General features: G+C 41.4%; 1 protein-coding gene across 1 annotated transcript in view; it reads left to right on the plus strand.

The window, feature by feature from the left end:
- Positions 1-1,766: 1,766 nt before the first annotated feature.
- The window catches only part of LOC310931677 (CTTNBP2 N-terminal-like protein), a gene marked incomplete at its 3' end in the record, with an annotated part of 17,606 nt that continues 3,098 nt past the window's right edge, over positions 1,767-16,274 (plus strand). Inside the window, exons 1-4 of the mRNA XM_083894906.1 lie at positions 1,767-1,831; positions 5,496-5,603; positions 15,328-15,600; positions 16,077-16,184. Of these exons, the coding sequence (XP_083751032.1) occupies positions 5,502-5,603; positions 15,328-15,600; positions 16,077-16,184 (483 nt within the window). The 5' untranslated portion in view covers positions 1,767-1,831; positions 5,496-5,501. The remainder of the gene's footprint in view (positions 1,832-5,495; positions 5,604-15,327; positions 15,601-16,076; positions 16,185-16,274) is intronic.

A 16,274-nucleotide genomic window follows, 5' to 3' on the forward strand; every position in this document is an offset into this window, starting at 1 on the left:
ATTGCAGTTAATCGTCAAATATTTAAGTTTTGCTCCTGAGTGAATTTTGAAAAATAGTTAAACATGATTTTAAAATTCTTTATAGACAAAGAAAATACAAATACTTAAGATTCAAGAGTCTTTATTATCGTTAGACAAGATAACAACATTTTCTTTGGCTTAAAAGGTATTCATTAAGGTAAATTATAAAACATTAGTTTATTAAACATTATCTTATGTCTCTGAACATAAACAACATCATGAGAGCAGAGAAACCCAACAATTCACACAATGAACAAACACTAGGGGGCAGTAGAGAGAAAAAAAAGTCCCTTTGAACAGAAGAAGAAATCTCTGACAGAACCAGACTCAGAGATGTGCAGCATCTGCCTCGACCGGTCGGGGTGAAAGGAAAGAGGAGGGAGGTTAGACAGAGACCAGGAGCACAAATACTGTTGTGCAGGGCCGGACCTAAGACATAAGCGAATGAAGCCGCTGCTTAGGGCCCCGTGACCACTAGAGGGGCCCCAAGAGCAATTAACTTAAAAAAAAAGGAATTCATTATGTGTGAGTGATGATGATTCATATATCATCACATGTACATTCAAAATTTTTCTCCCCATTTTTACCAAAGTTTTTTCACAGTTTTTATATAGTTGTATTTAACTTTATATTTTATGTATAAACCACCACATTGTTCCGGGTGCTTCTGTTGTTTTACATTATTATTGAATTATTTGTTTATTTTATTTAATGCTGTGTTTTTTACATATAAAGTCAAATCTTTGTATTACAGGAGTGTATTTTGAATCCCCCGCAAAGATTGTGCATTTTTTAAGTTTTTCACACCTTAATATCTTAATATTTTATTTATTAACCCTTAGGTTTTATGTATTGATTCTCTGTGTCACCAGTAGGGGGAGTTGCTGAGTTTGCCAAATATTTATTGAAAGATTTTTTCTGTAAGTTTGCAAATCTGGTGTCGAACAAAAAGTTCTCACATTTAGTTTTACAAGTGTATTTGTATACGTGACGGAGTAGAATAAGTAGAATAGCTTTAGTACAGCAGGTTTGTGAATGATCAATAATCATTATTATTGGCAGTAACAGAGGGCCCCAAAATCACATTGTGCTTAGGGCCCCCATGGAGGCTTGGGCCGGCCCTGCTGTTGTGATTTAAAACGGTGCAGCTCTAATCCCAGTGTTTTAACCACGTCCCTGTTTAAGTGGCCAGGGTTGTGATGCTGTCGTTTGACCAGCAGGGGGAGACAAAACCGCGTGAGACAATACTGTAGCACGAGCACTTGTTTTCTGTGTGTATGTGTGTGTGTGTGTGTGTGTATTGGGGGGGATTTAACCGGTCTGACGAGTCGTTTTTTTTTACGAATTCACGCGTCATTTGTACAAACGCGTGTTTACTTTCTCTTCTCAAACCTCTGAAAAACAAAAGTACAACTAAGTACTACTAAAACACCTAGAGTTACGGTAAAAATGTGCCGTAAACACATTTAAAAACGGCTGGAGCAGAAAGAAACAAAGAGATTTCCGGGTTGCTTGTAGCCCCACCCCTTCAGCGAAACGGCGGCCAGTCATTGGCTGGGCAGGTGCAGAGCACCTCTGTGATTGGCTGCGGGGCCCGTCAGTTTGATTCTGTGTTGTTTCCCAGCGGCAGGAGGAGGAGGAGCAGCAGGAGGAGGAGGAGGAGGAGGAGGAGGAGGAGGAGGAGGAGGAGGAGCAGTGACAGTGGACGGAGCTGATTTACGCTGCACTGTTGTCAGTGTGTGTGTCCGTTTGTGTGTCTGTTTTATGGATAAACACAACAATTAACGGCAGCGGACCACAGCGCGTGAAGGTACGTGTTCACCTGCTCACACTTAACCGCCATTTTGTCTTGTTTTTGTTCGAAAATGTAAAGTTAAAATAAAGCTCAGTGAGATTCTCTCACACGAGCTCCTGAACCTGTTATGCTTTATATATTCAACTTTAACCGCCTTAAAGCTGGCGTTAAACATTCAAAAAAACAACATTTAAATAAAAATAATCACAATGTGTAAAGATTTATTATTTATCAATGAGTGTGTGTGTGTGTGTGTGTGTGTGTTGAGATGAGTCTAATAGCTGAATGGTATTGATTGATTTGTCCATCATCAGCTCATCTATAACAGTGATAGATTATTTCATTGTTTTCAACACGTAATTATTGACCTTTAATGTGTTTTTGAATGAGAAAACTATGTTTGAGACAAAGGAGGAGCAGGAGGAGGAGCAGGTGCAGCTTTGGTGCCTCCTGCTCCTCACAGATTATCGTGTGTTTGTTTTTAAACTGATTTTAACGTTTATTTCAACAGAAGAGAAGTATGTGTATAAACCAGATTACCTGAGAGAAAAGTGAACAAATGGACACATGCTCATGTTTCATGTTTCCACAAAAGCCACCAAATGAATCATTAACTATTTTAATATTTTATGATTCAAGTGTTTTTTTTTTTTTTTAAATCATTGAAACAAGTTTCTCTGATTTTCCAGCTTCTTAAATGTGAATATGTTCTGCTTTCTTTGCTCCGTAAAACAAAGAATTTAAATTAAATTAAAAGTCAATCATTGTTGGTTTGTGGAAAAAAAAAAACAAAGACGTTAGAAAACATCATCTTTTCCAGATTTGGGATAAAATGATCAACACTTTTCAACATTTATGGACCAAAAATAGAAAATAATCTCAACAGAATAATCAGTGATGAAAAAGCCTGGTTTTCAGCCAAACTACGCATGTATAATAAATGTTATATTTTCACAGCAGGTGACACAACATAGACTCTGTAAAATGGGAGAATGTGAATAGAATATTCTAATCACTAGTGATGCAAACATCACATTGTGAATAAAGCCAGTTGTGGGATTATTGGTAAATAACAGGGCATCAGCGGGGTCTTAAAAAGTCTTATAAAGTCTTAAATCCAATCATTTGAATTTAAGGCCTTAAAATGTCTTAAAATCTCATAAAAGGTCTTAAATGCAATTTTGAAAGTTCTTAAAAAAATCTATAAACGTGACTTTTATTTAAAACATGCGTAAACTTCAGTCTCACTTTGAAGAATTTATCGAGCACTAACTAGCTAGTGTGCTGTGTTACAGCTTAGCTTAGCATAGCAGCGGAGAAAACTTAACAAAAGCCCACAGCTAAGAAGAATTGCAAGTTCAACCATTTGTGGCTCCAGTTTTCCTTCATGTCTTTTGCACTTTTTTGCCAGTATGGATTTGAAATGGGTCTTAAATTGTGTTCATTATGGTCTTTAAAAAAGTCTTAAAAAGTCTTAAATTTGACCTGTTGAAACCTGCAGAGAATAAGTGTCTCAGATTGACTTGGTTACACTCTGTTAGCTCTGTCATTTGACACCGCTGCACACTGGGATTCAGGGATTTGCTCCTGGGAGACAATTCCCATGGTGTGGGCATCCCGGGAATGTTGGAATGATTTTCCATGGACACTAATTTACAAATATCAGGTGACACACACACACACACACACAGCAGCAGCCCCCATTTAAACACAATATGATATTGAAGTGTGTGTGGTTGTTGGAAATGGAAACTTAACCCTGGAGTTCATGATGTGAAGTCGCCCGTTCACACTGCATTCATCGCTTTGCTGTGAATGTGCGGCGAGCCTCGGAATGTTCTGGGGAATGTTCTGAGGAGACTTGTTGTTGGCTTTGGAAAAGGAGAGGAGAGGTTTGCTCAATTAAACAATAAAGAGGAGGAAAGTCCACAACTACACTCTGAGAAATAATGGTTCCAAAAGTGTTCTTCTACAAGGGCTGAGGTTCTACCTGGAACCATTTGCTTCTGAAAAACCCTTTACTGAAGAAAGGATTTTTCAAGGGTTCTTCATAACACTAATGGTTCCAGTAAGAACCATTTTGATCCAGAGAACCCTCTAAAACCCCTTTCCTGAATAAAGGCTTTTAAAGGGTTCTTGGTGGAACGCTACAAAATGGTACAAACCGAAGAACCTCATAAGGTTCTACGTAGCACTTTTATTTCTAAGAGTGTAGCCTCAACACCTCAGTTCCCATTTATTATTTATCATCATCAAAACCCTAAAAAGGAGGAACATCTTTTGGTAGAAATTCCAGAGACTTGAGATTCACGCAATTACTTTTTGGTCCATAAAATATCTGAAAATGATTTTAAATATAAAGACAGACAGGTGCTGCACAAACCTCAACTTTAAATCCTTCAAATGTCCACAAACCAACGATCTTCAGGTTACTGTCACGGACAAGCAAAGAAAAAAGATGTTTATATTAAAAAGCCAATACCAGCTCATTTCAATATTGTAAACATTCACTGGTCAATCTCTTAAAGCAGGGGTGTCAGTCAAATGACCTGGGGGCCAATGAACGTCTAGTTGGGTCAATAGGGGGCCCGCCTAGAGACCAAAATGTTCTCGATGTGTCTAGCTCATTTACGAAGGGTGCAAATTGCCAAAATGGATGCCAAAATTCAAAAAGGCCTACTTCCTGTTGAGATGAGGCCATGGTCTTCACACCAAGTTTCGGGAAATTTGGTGGAACTCAATTTATGCCGAAGTTACAGGGCACTTCCTGTATCGGGGGCGAATAGTCGAAATTCGCCAAGGTTTGCGATGGTCATGCCGTTTTGAATCCGCAAAACCTTTGGACAATTTTGCTAACATTGCTCCTAAGTAGGTTTGTAGAAACGTACATAGATTCACAAATCGCCAAAACGGACGGCAAAAATTCAAAAAGGCCGACTTCCTGTTGAGTTGAGGCCATGGTCTTCACACCAAGTTTCAGGAAATTTGACTTCCTGTATCGGGGCCAATGGGTTGCCATGGTCACGCCGTTTTGAATCCGCAAAACGTTTGGACAACTTTGCTAACATTGCTAAACCCTGTGTTTAAAAGAGGGTGAGGTCGTGGGCCATGTTTTCATTATAACATAATATTAAGTGGGGGGGCCGCATGTAAGCGATTGGCGGGCCGCATGTGGCCCCCGGGCCAGCAGTTTGACACCTGTGTCTTAAAGGGATAGTTCAAAAGGTGAAGGAAGGCAGGAATTGTTCATCAGTCCTTTTGTTTGCTGTGTTTTCTGAGAAGCTCTATGATAATAACTGAACAGAAAGAGCTTTTACTCTGAAGGATGATGTCAGGTCTACAGCGAGCTCATGAATCACCGGACACAGACCATGGGATGTTTCCTTGAATCCTGATCACACTCACTCTTTGCACTGGACCTTGAAGTGAATTTGCCAGGCAACTGTTGCCCTCAGCGACTTGGCACGCAGATATGCTAATGACTTCCTGTTTATAACCGAGTGAGAGCGCAGATGGGACTCATCCTCTGTCGGTTCTGTAAAATAAAAGCCTCCATTAAACGCCATTCTGGAAAATAAACCAATTTCCCATCTCACAGGAGGAGGAGGAGGAGTCACGTTTCATCCTGATTGCGTTTGTGTCTTCTGATGCGTGGTGTCATGTGTTGGTGTTTCTTCAGGAGGAGATGATGAACGTGGAGGCTCTGAGCAGAGCCGAGCTGCTGACTCTCCTCAGTATCCTGGAGGGAGAGCTGGAGGCCCAGGATGTGGTCATTCACGCCCTCAGGGTGAGTTACAACCTGCACACACACACACACACACACACACACACACGTTTTCATGCTGGACTTTGGCAGTCTATCGTACCTGAATGGTGCTCGAGCAGGTTAATGATCAAAAGTGGATAAATCATTTAAATCCGTCTGAACTCACAGATGAGCCGGTCAACCCCTGTACTACTATTTTGTGTTGCATGTACAGTAAACGGATACAGTTACATACAAAATGATATCAATTATTTAGCACTTATTTATTAAAATGGCCGCTAGTTTTGTGCAAAAAAATGTAAGTAACAAAACCACCAACATTCAGGTACAATACAATTTGCGTACAGTGCAAAAAGGTCACAGTTACAGTGAAACCAACATTCAGGTATGACAAAATTAGAGGTAACAGTTTAAACAACATTAATGTGCAATGGCCACAAAAGGCTATTTTAGCAGAAATATAAGTAAAAGTACCAATAATATTCTGGTACAACTGCTGCAGTTGGCTCTTAGTGCAAAATATTATGGTACATACATAGGCTGCGTACAATTACAGCTGTACTAGTATTTGCCAAAAATGGACGCAAAGTGTTGCAAAGTGCCAGAAATAATTTTCTTTTTAATAATACATTCATTATTTATGGGTTAATGGGCCGCGGGCCGGTCCAAATTGATGGTTGAAGAACCAGTTCTGGCCCCCGGGCCTTAAGTTGAATAGCCTTGGTGTAGTGGTTAGCGCTGTCGCCTTTGCAACTATAAGATCTGGGTTCCAGGGTTTCGAGCCCCAGTTGGAACAAAGGGCCTTTCCTTTCTGCAAGGTGTTAGCATGTTCTCCCCGTGTGTGCATGGGTTTTCTCCGGGTTCTCTGGGTTCCTCCCACAGTCCAAAAACATGCAATAGGTGAATTGGTAACTCTAAATTGACCGTAAGGTGTGAGTGAATGGTTCAGTGCTGACGCCCGTGTCGCAGCTTCAGCGGCTCGGGCTGTTACTTGTTTTTATCTGAAATTTCAGAAATGTTCCAATTGAGCAAGAAAGTTGAACTGTTGAAATTCTGTCATCGCAGATGGGACTCGGCATGCGTACTTCTTATAACTGTAACTCCTAGACCGTTTGTGATATACAGAACATTCAAAAACTACTTGAGAGCAGAGAAGTAGAACTTTATCATCACCATTAGGACTTCAGAGGAGCGACCGTCCAATCACAGACAAGATTCACTAACGTCACATGTCAGCTAACTGCCAGATATGGAAAGTGAACGTTATTTTGGAAAAAAAGCAGAACTATGCTGGATTTTTACCCTAATTTAACAGCTTCGGAGTCATTGTGGGGCCTGTCTTTACTGCCCCCTACTGTCTGTTAGCTTGAAAACCAGCCTTTCAAAACCAGGGCTGCCAACCTGGAGTCCTCAGAATCAGGAGGTCTCGTGAACTCGCTCTTTTTCCTTGTTCTTCTTTAAGTTGTAAGTGGCCGTCGCTGGTGTTTTTACAGGTCCAGTCGACTGTGTGCCATATATATATATATATATATATATATATAAAAATTCTATTTTGACTAATTCTCCATTTGATTGAATTTTTATTGCTCAATTCCAGGATTCTTTAAAAATATATTTTTTTGTGCTAAATCGCCCTCGAGTGGACAATCGCGACATCACAGCATCTGCATGGAAGTATTTCTGGTTATTCACCTTCACTTGGATATGCAATGTAAAAATAACTGTTAGCTTAGCTTTTAGCTCGAACTGAGTGAGACGGGAAAACAAGAGCTCAATAGTGGTTAATAGTAAGAATACTCATAAATAATGTCAATACATTTGCTACAGCCACGAGAAATGAGAAGTCATTGAATTGCCATCCTTAAAATCCCTTAAGTAACGCGGAGTTAATCCTTCCTTCCTTCTGTGAAGACATGTCGTTGCATTACACCCCCAAAAAGAATGTCAGCAAACAGGGAGGTGATGTGTCAACAGGAAAGCCAGGAAACCCAGCTTCATGGAGACAATGGCACAGGAACGTCGGGTTCCCCTCGTCTTTCAGTTTTACCGCAGACACAACATTATTCCCGTGTTTGGATCCAGTTCAGGCTGATTGCTCTTCATCTCAAATATGTCTTAATTTGGGAACGCTGAAGGAGAACAGAATAGATTAATAGTTTAATGGATTATGTGTCATTGTAAATTATAAATCCATGTGAACTAGATGTTTATAGCTGAGTGTCATCTGCATAAATATGACAGCTTTGGGTAAGGTCCCAGGACAGAGCCTTGAGGGACACCCCCACTCTAAATAAATAGTTGAATTGGACAGAAAACGTTGTGTATTCTATAATCTCATTCATTCATATTCAAAGCCACCTCGTCTAAAATCCTCTGCGGCGTCGGAGTCTTCTTTTTTTTGTTTTTCCTCTTTACGTCTGCGGCAGGTTTTCAAACTCGCGACCGCAGCATCTGCTCCGCGCTCGGTCGGACCAATCTACGTTTGAACGCTCGACTCGCTGCGCGGTTGAGGGTGCGACGAGGACGAGTAGCAGCCGTGAACGTCCTGTTCTCACAGTGAGATGCGTGTAGACGGCGAGCGAGGCTGTAATCATGAGATAATTTCAGGGCCTGAGGAGGAGGAGGAGCCTCGCTTCTACCACACAAGCTCTAATGGCAGACGTCCAGATCTGACGCATGCAGGGTTTGACCTGAAATCACACACACACACACACACACACACACACACACACACACAATGACCATCATACCCCGAGGTCCATGTTGTCGTACTTCCTCCCTCGTCCTCGGCCACATTACAGGGGGTCTTTCATGTCTGACCATGACCCCCGCTCACGCTCTGGTGGTCTCTCCCTCGTGGGTTAGTTAGAGGCTGAGGTTTGTGCTGTGGAGAGGATGTGCACTTTTCTAATCACTCACTTCCCTTTAGCCCACTGGGGCCCTGTACATAAATGTGTGTGTGGGTGTGTGTGTGTGTGTGTGTGTGTGTGTGTGTGTGTGTGTTTTTTGCCACAGTAGTAATATGTTCCAAGTAGAGTTGTCACGATACCATAATCAGTAACCACGGTACGATACCAGACAAAGTATCACGGTTCCGGGTAGTATTGCGATCCTGCAAAAATTAGGTAAAATTCCTGTCCAAATAATTGCAATTAGATTTTTTTATTGGTGGGTCATTGTAAGTTCCTTCTGCGACAATGACGGACGGAATAATAAACACTAATACTACTTATTATTTTTATGAACTGCAATATACTTATCCTCATACTTAACATTTCATCCTGGTACAACTCTCTCTTCACCGAAAATACAAAATAAAACAAAACAATAAAAATCCCCTATTCCCTTGGAAGCTCGCTAACTTTATCTTGCTATCAATTGCCAGGTAGCTAGCATCTTTCTATACATCTATCTGTCTGTCTATATATCCATCTATCAATAGGTAGCTAACTACTTACTATCTTTCTATCTACCTAGTTAGCTAGGAAGCTAGATAACTTTATATTTCTATCAATTGCCAGGTAGCTAGCTAACTAGCATTTTTCTATCCATCTGTTTGTCTGTCCTTCTAATCGCTAGGTACCTAACTAACTTTCAATCTACTTTGTACAACTTATAAATACTTATTAATCACTTATAATGTTGTTTGGTGCATGATAAACATAATACTGGTGAAGTAAGAATTATACTGAATGGTTTTCGTTCATAACTGGGTCAACAAGAGCACATGAACAAAAGCATATAAGCAATAAAAAAACAAATAAATGAAGTTAGAATGTATATGGTTTAAATTAAATAATCATTCCGTCGTTTCCTTTGCACATTAATTTATGTTTAACTAATATAAATAATCGACTTAGGATAACAAATACACTGTCAAAAATCTATATGACAATAATGCTTCTTCTCCAACATAATAAACCATAGAGGACAAAACAGAATAAACAGGAACTGATTCCCTGTGAAAACTATATTTTTATGCATTTTCAATGTGCGTTATACTTAGGACCTAGGGTTAGCCTAGCCTAGCCTAGCCTAGCCCTAACCTGGCATATCAACAGAGTCACTTTAGGAAAGCCTACAAATGTGAAGAGGAAAAACCACGTACACACGAGAACAAGTTCTGTATGTTTTTTAGCCACGCGGAACCCGGACTTTGGGAGTCGAAAAACTCAATTTTTGGAAAACAGTTCCCAGAGTAAAAGAATCTCAAAAACCCACCCTTACCTTTTCATGAACTCGACCAAAACACAACTGGAGAAACAATAATGTCATAGCCCGCTCCCCCACCTCCCTTGCCCTTGCATTTGCTGTCACCGTCTTCGCTGTTCTTGTTTTCTGTTGGAGTTATTTTAATGCACACTGCAGTTGCAGCGTCACAGCGCCACACACAGGCCTGGCATCGTCGTTTCAAGCGGTTTCATTTGTGTGAAGAAATCTGTGGGGAAATTAGCTTCTATGTGTCCTTCATATCCGAGAAGTTAAAGGGTTAGGGTTAGGGTTAGAATTTGGAGGAATGTCCCGTTTAAGATGCTTGTATCTCAGCGACATCTCAACAGATCAGTATGGATTCGGTCGGGCTTGTGTACGATGGTTATATCGATCAGCAGCAGATAAAGTTCTGTACAGACCCAAGACGTCAAAAACCCAAATTTCAGTTGACGTTGAAGTTTGTTTCATGCAGACAGAAGTCTGTTTCAGTGTGGAATGTTTAAATCAACGAGCCTGACGTTGCTCGGGACGACGGCACAACAATAGGTTGTAATTCAACAGTAACCGCAGAGAATCTGGAACGGCATCGGATGGCGTCACCATCTCGACTTGTCTCTACAGATTCTTACTGTTTCTGCTTCTACTTCATCACCAAGGACACAGATTAGCCGTTTCACTGGAGGGAGAATTCCTGAGAACACGACACCAGGAACAGGTCGTGCATTCCAACAGGAGTGGCCTTTCTTTGAGTCGATGACTGTCCATATCTGTACAGGAACTGAGGGGTATTATTATCTTTTTCCTTAAATCAAGTTGGTGACAGACATGAAAATAGACCCGGGATGAGAGTCTTGACTCACTGACCCTGAAATACTTCATGAAGGAGCTCAGAGGTTTGTTCTCACCTGCCAAGGAAAGAAAGTAAAGAATGATCTGAGACGTTCAGTAGCTGTGTGTGTGTGTGTGTGTGTGTGTGTGTGTGTGTGTGTGTGTGTGTGTGTGTGTGTGTGTGTGTGTGTGTGTGTGTGTGTGTGTGTGTGTGTGTGTGTGTGTGTGTGTGTGTGTGTGTGTGTGTGTGTGTGTGTGTGTGTGTTCTTGTACTTGCGGCATACTGAGGACCAGTGAGGGTTTTTAACCAACAAAGCGAGGTCATTTTTACGGAGTGAGGACATTTTGGCTGGTCCTCACTTTGTTTTCATTGAAATCACTTCCTTAGGTTGCTATAACATGCTATACTCAATTTGTCAAAAAAATTATAATCTAATTTTGGACGACATAGTATAATATGACGGTTTTGTCAAATTTTGGACCAAAAATTTTGTGTCAAATTAGTTTTTTCAAATTTTGGACGACATAGTATAAAATGACGTCTTTGTCAAATTTTGGACCAAAAATTTTGGGTCAAATTTTTTTTCTTCAAATTTTGGACAACATAGTATAATATGACGGTTTTGTCAAATTTTGGACCAAAAATTTTGGATACATTTTTTTTTTTCAAATTTTGGACGACAGTATAATATGACGTTTTTGTCAAATTTTGGACCAAAAATTACTGGGTGCAGTACCATAAAATGGTACTGCACCCAGTAGTTCTTTATAGATGTCATTCATGAAGTAGATATTTGTTATTGTGTTGATTTATAAAGTGGAAATGCTGGTCCTCACTTTGTTAGCACTTTTACCCGGTCCTAAGTATGCAGCAAGTACAAGAATGTGTGTGTGTGTGTGTGTGTGTGTGTTAGCTGTTTACATATCCAGGCCTCAGGTTTGCTCGTAGTCGTGCTCCAACAGGACTGTTTGGTTTTGGCGGCTGATGATGATGATGATGTCATATCCCCTAATCCTAAAATGCTTTGTCTGTTTTCCCCACTCTGTAAACAACAGGACCCGAGTGTTTCTGCTCAGATAAGATTGTACGGAATAATTCTCTTACTTTACTTCTGTTACAAGAATCCCTGCCCAAATTTGGGAATGTTGTTGAGATTGGGTGGGACAAAAAAAAAGAAGAAAAATCCTTAAAAGTGTTATTCATGTTTCTTTGAAGTGCTTCCATCACCTGAGGGTGTGATGGAGTGAAGCTGCCTGACCTGAATACACACACACACACACACACACACACACACACACACACACACACACACACACACACACACACCTTAATTTCCTGTAGACTAACTAAACTTAACCTCAGCCTAACCTTTGACCTTTGACGTACAGTAGATCATCTGCTGTTCTTCTTGTGTCTGTTGTGATGATATCTATCTATCTATCTATCTATCTATCTATCTATCTATCTATCTATCTATCTATCTATCTATCTATCTATCTAGATGTTTGATGAACGCACGGCAACAAGTTTAGGAGAATGAATGAAGTGTTGAAACTGACAGGACTGTTGTTTACTTTACAGCTTTTACTCATTTCTTAATTAAAATACAGATTTTTATGGATGAAGAAAGAAGAACGATGGATCAATGTTTTTTGTCCCACAGCTAATATCAGCTCTTTATTCACATGGAAATGTCTTTTGGACGTTTTTTTGAAGACGGTGTGAAACTCAAAGCCTCAAAATGCCACCGTTGCATTTCCCTGTGTAAACGACAGTGTTATGGCCTCACCCATCTGTTGTAATTAGCGCTGCGGAGCTTCATTTTCTGCTGACCCTGAAGGCATCGTTCTAGGTTCACGACATTCATTTAGAGACATTTCAGTTTGTCTGGTTATCTCGATGTCGGCCATGCCAAGTAACGACTCAGGCCGGGGGTTTAGTGTTTATGAAGAACGGAAGACGGCCAAGTCTTGTAGTGAAGGTTTGGAAAGCAGTGATTTTCCTCCTCCTCTGTTTTATATGTAGCAGGCAAACAGTCCGTCTCTCTAAGTGTAAATAGCAGTGAAGGGTGGAGTTGATGACAGCGCAGATAGCACTCTTTGTTTTTAATCTGGGTCTGTGGATAAGGACAGGAGACGCCACCATAAAGAATGTCGCAGTCAGTCGATCTGAAAACACTTCAACCATAGAGAGTTCATGAACACAATCCACGACACTGTGTTAAAGGGATAAGTCTGGAGGTTTGACAACGTGAGAACATTCAGAATAGTTTGTCAGATTGGTTTGGTCTTTTGCCTTCACTGTGGAGAAGGTAAAACAGTATATCTTCATCGTCCCATTAATGGGTAATTTTTCTCTTTGGCGGTATTTTCAATACTTGCATTTGTCCGCCTTTAATCCTCGCAGGAGGTGCAATATTTGTTAAAGGTGCATTGTGTAATAAATCTAATTCAACTGGCCATAAAATCCTCCTAATATGTCACAGAGACTCAGGAATAATGTTCATAACAAACTGAACTCACCAACAACAACAGTAACAGTAACAACAACGGGTAAACGGACATTACTATGGGGTATATGGAGCGGGGGTTGTGACGACGCTGCATGACAATAGGTGATAAGTGGTGACAGTTAGATGGACACTCCCCTGGAAGCAGTGGATGTGTGTTTACCTGGGTCTCATTCACATGTAAATGATCAGGCACAAAACCGAGCGTTTTGAAAAAGGCTGTTTTGGCAGAGTTATTGAACTGTTATTGTGCTTCATCCTTATGATATTTTGACTAAAGCATGACACAGACATGTTCATTAGGGCATCAGGACCTAGTTTAACTTGGGTTAATAGGGTATAATATGGGACCTTTAAAACACATGAAAACAGGTTGTAGAAACACGTTTTTTCACAACGAGTCGTAGAAAAGCGATGTTTTTGAGTCAAAGTGGCACAAAAACATGTTGATGTTTATCAGTGTTGTGTTGATATGTGAGGTCTTTGTTCAGCAGCCATTACAGAGGCTCAGAGAGGAAACAGGACTCCACAGCTCACACAGAACCCTGATTGTGTCCTGAGGCTGTAGATAACTGACTGACAGACAGCGTTTCCAGGTGAAAGGCATCAGGTCGTCGTTCACACCTCGTTACCGATGTGTGGGAGTGTTGAAGGAAGAAGTCTGAAAAAGAAAAGTCAACCTTTATAGTTTCTCTGTCATGAAGGGAAGTCACAGTCTGTCATTATCATCTCAACCATCCACTAAACAAAAGGCTCACCTTATAAAAGCTATGTCTGCTTCAGTCTGTGCTCCTTTAACAACACTCTGTGTTTAAGAAGTCTGTGATGTAGAGTCAGAGCGGGATTTAAACTCTGAGCTTTTTAAAGATGGCGGACCAACAGCAGCTAACGCTAACGCTAACCCACCTGACCTGAGGTGTTCCTCAGGGCTCTGTGTCAGGCCTCAGCCTTTTGTCTCTCAGGGTTAAGATTATTATGGATTATAAACAAGAACTCTGTGGATGATAATAACATCCTGACACTGAGGACACTGAGGACACTGAGACACTGAGGACACTGAGACAATGAGGACACTGAGGACAATGAGACATTGAGACACTGAGACATTGAGACATTGAGACATTGAGACACTGAGACACTGAGACACTGAGAGACTGAGACATTGAGACACTGAGACATTGAGACACTGAGAGACTGAGACACTGAGGACACTGAGGACATTGAGACACTGAGACACAGAGACACTGAGACAGCGTCTTTGTAATCTCACTGAGGGCTGCATTCTTTGTGAAGCTGAGGAAAAAACACTCAAAAGCAGCCTTTTTACTGATGCCCTCGGGGTGTGTGTGTGTGTGTGTGTGCGGGAGGGGGGGGGGGATGTGTGTGTGTGTGTGTGTGTTCAATATTTCATGGCCTGGTCCTTCACCCTCTTGAGTCTCAGGGGAAGAGTTAACATCTGCCCCTGGTGGTGGGGGGGGGGACAGCCGTGTCTCACCTCTTTGTGTTTGGGTCGAGAGGAGAGACCATCTGTGTGTGTGTGTGTGTGTGTGTGTGTGTGTTCACACTGACAATAACATCAACGCACACACACACACACACTGACAATAACATCTAAGCACATACACAGACGCACACACTGACAATAACACACAGACACACACACACTGACAATAACACACACACACACACGCACTGACAATAACACAGACACACACACACTGACAATAACATCTAAGCACATACACAGACGCACCAACTGACAATAACACACAGACACACACACACTGACAATAACACACACACACACACGCACTGACAATAACACAGACACACACACACTGACAATAACACACACACACACGCACTGACAATAACACAGACACACACACACACTAAGGCAATAAGGGTGTGTGTGTGTGCAGATCTGTTAATATTTCCTCTAAAAAGGTCGTTTAACTCACATTTGAACAAATATTGCAGAGTCGTCATAAACAACACATGCATAAACATACGTGAATTATATTTAATTATATACAGTATATGACCTGTGTGTGTGTGTGTGTGTGTGTGTGTGTGTGTGTGTGTGTGTGTGTGTGTGTGTGTGTGTGTGTGTGTGTGTGTGTGTGTGTGTGTGTGTGTGTGTGTGTGTGTGTGTGTGTGTGTGTGTGTGTGTGTGTGTGTGTGTGTGTCTTCAGGCTCAGCACAGAGACTCCTTCGTGCAGGAGCGTTACGGACACTACGACCTCAGCGACCCTTTCCTGGCGCTGCAGCGCGACAGCGAGGCGGAGGAGCGAGGCTCCGCCCCTCAGAGCGAGGAGGAGGAGGAGCTGCGACGAGGCTCCGCCCCACAGAGCCGGGCCGAGGGTCCGAACCCTCTGTCCGTCCTGAAGCTGGTGATGTCTCACTGTAAGAGGATGCAGGAGAGGATGCTGGGACAGATGTCTGCTGCTGAGAGCAGGCACAGGAGGGTAAGAGGGGGCGGAGTCAGGAGATCACACCTGCTCTGCTGCTGTATACACACACACGCTCCCTCACACGCTAAAGTTGTTTCTGCTCACAAAGAACAGCCACAGTTACAGAGCGCAGCTTTAATCACGTTAGTGTTAATGTCTCACTGTAACCTCACACACTAATCAGAATCAGAATCAGAATCAGAATCAGAATACTTTATTAATCCCCGTGGGGAAATTGTTTTTGTTCCAGATGCTCTGTGCAAAGTAAGAAGAAGAAATACAGCATGCGGAAACAAGGGCTAGATATACAGATGTAAATAAAATAAATAAAATATGTAAATAAAATAAAATAAAATAAAATAAAATAAGATAAAATAAGACAGTGAAAATAGACAGTAAGCTAAATGAAATAAAATAAACAATACAATAAACAATGTAGACAATCTGGACTTCCTGTCACTGAAGTCATGTGACGTGTGTGTGATTGACAGGTGATCACTGACCTGGAGGAGGAGAAACAACGATGTGTTCATCACTGTGTTCAGAGTCAAGATATGACGTCTATGATGAAGACTGAGAGAGACACACTGATGAAACAGGTGAGGAAACACTCACACATGCTGCTCCTCTGCTCCTCCTCCTCTGCTCCTCCTTCCTCTGCTCCTCCTCCTCTGCTCCTCCTTCTCCCT

This window comes from Microchirus variegatus (assembly GCF_963457635.1).
Source record: "Microchirus variegatus genome assembly, chromosome: 9".
In the NCBI taxonomy this organism is placed as follows: Eukaryota; Metazoa; Chordata; class Actinopteri; order Pleuronectiformes; family Soleidae; genus Microchirus; species Microchirus variegatus.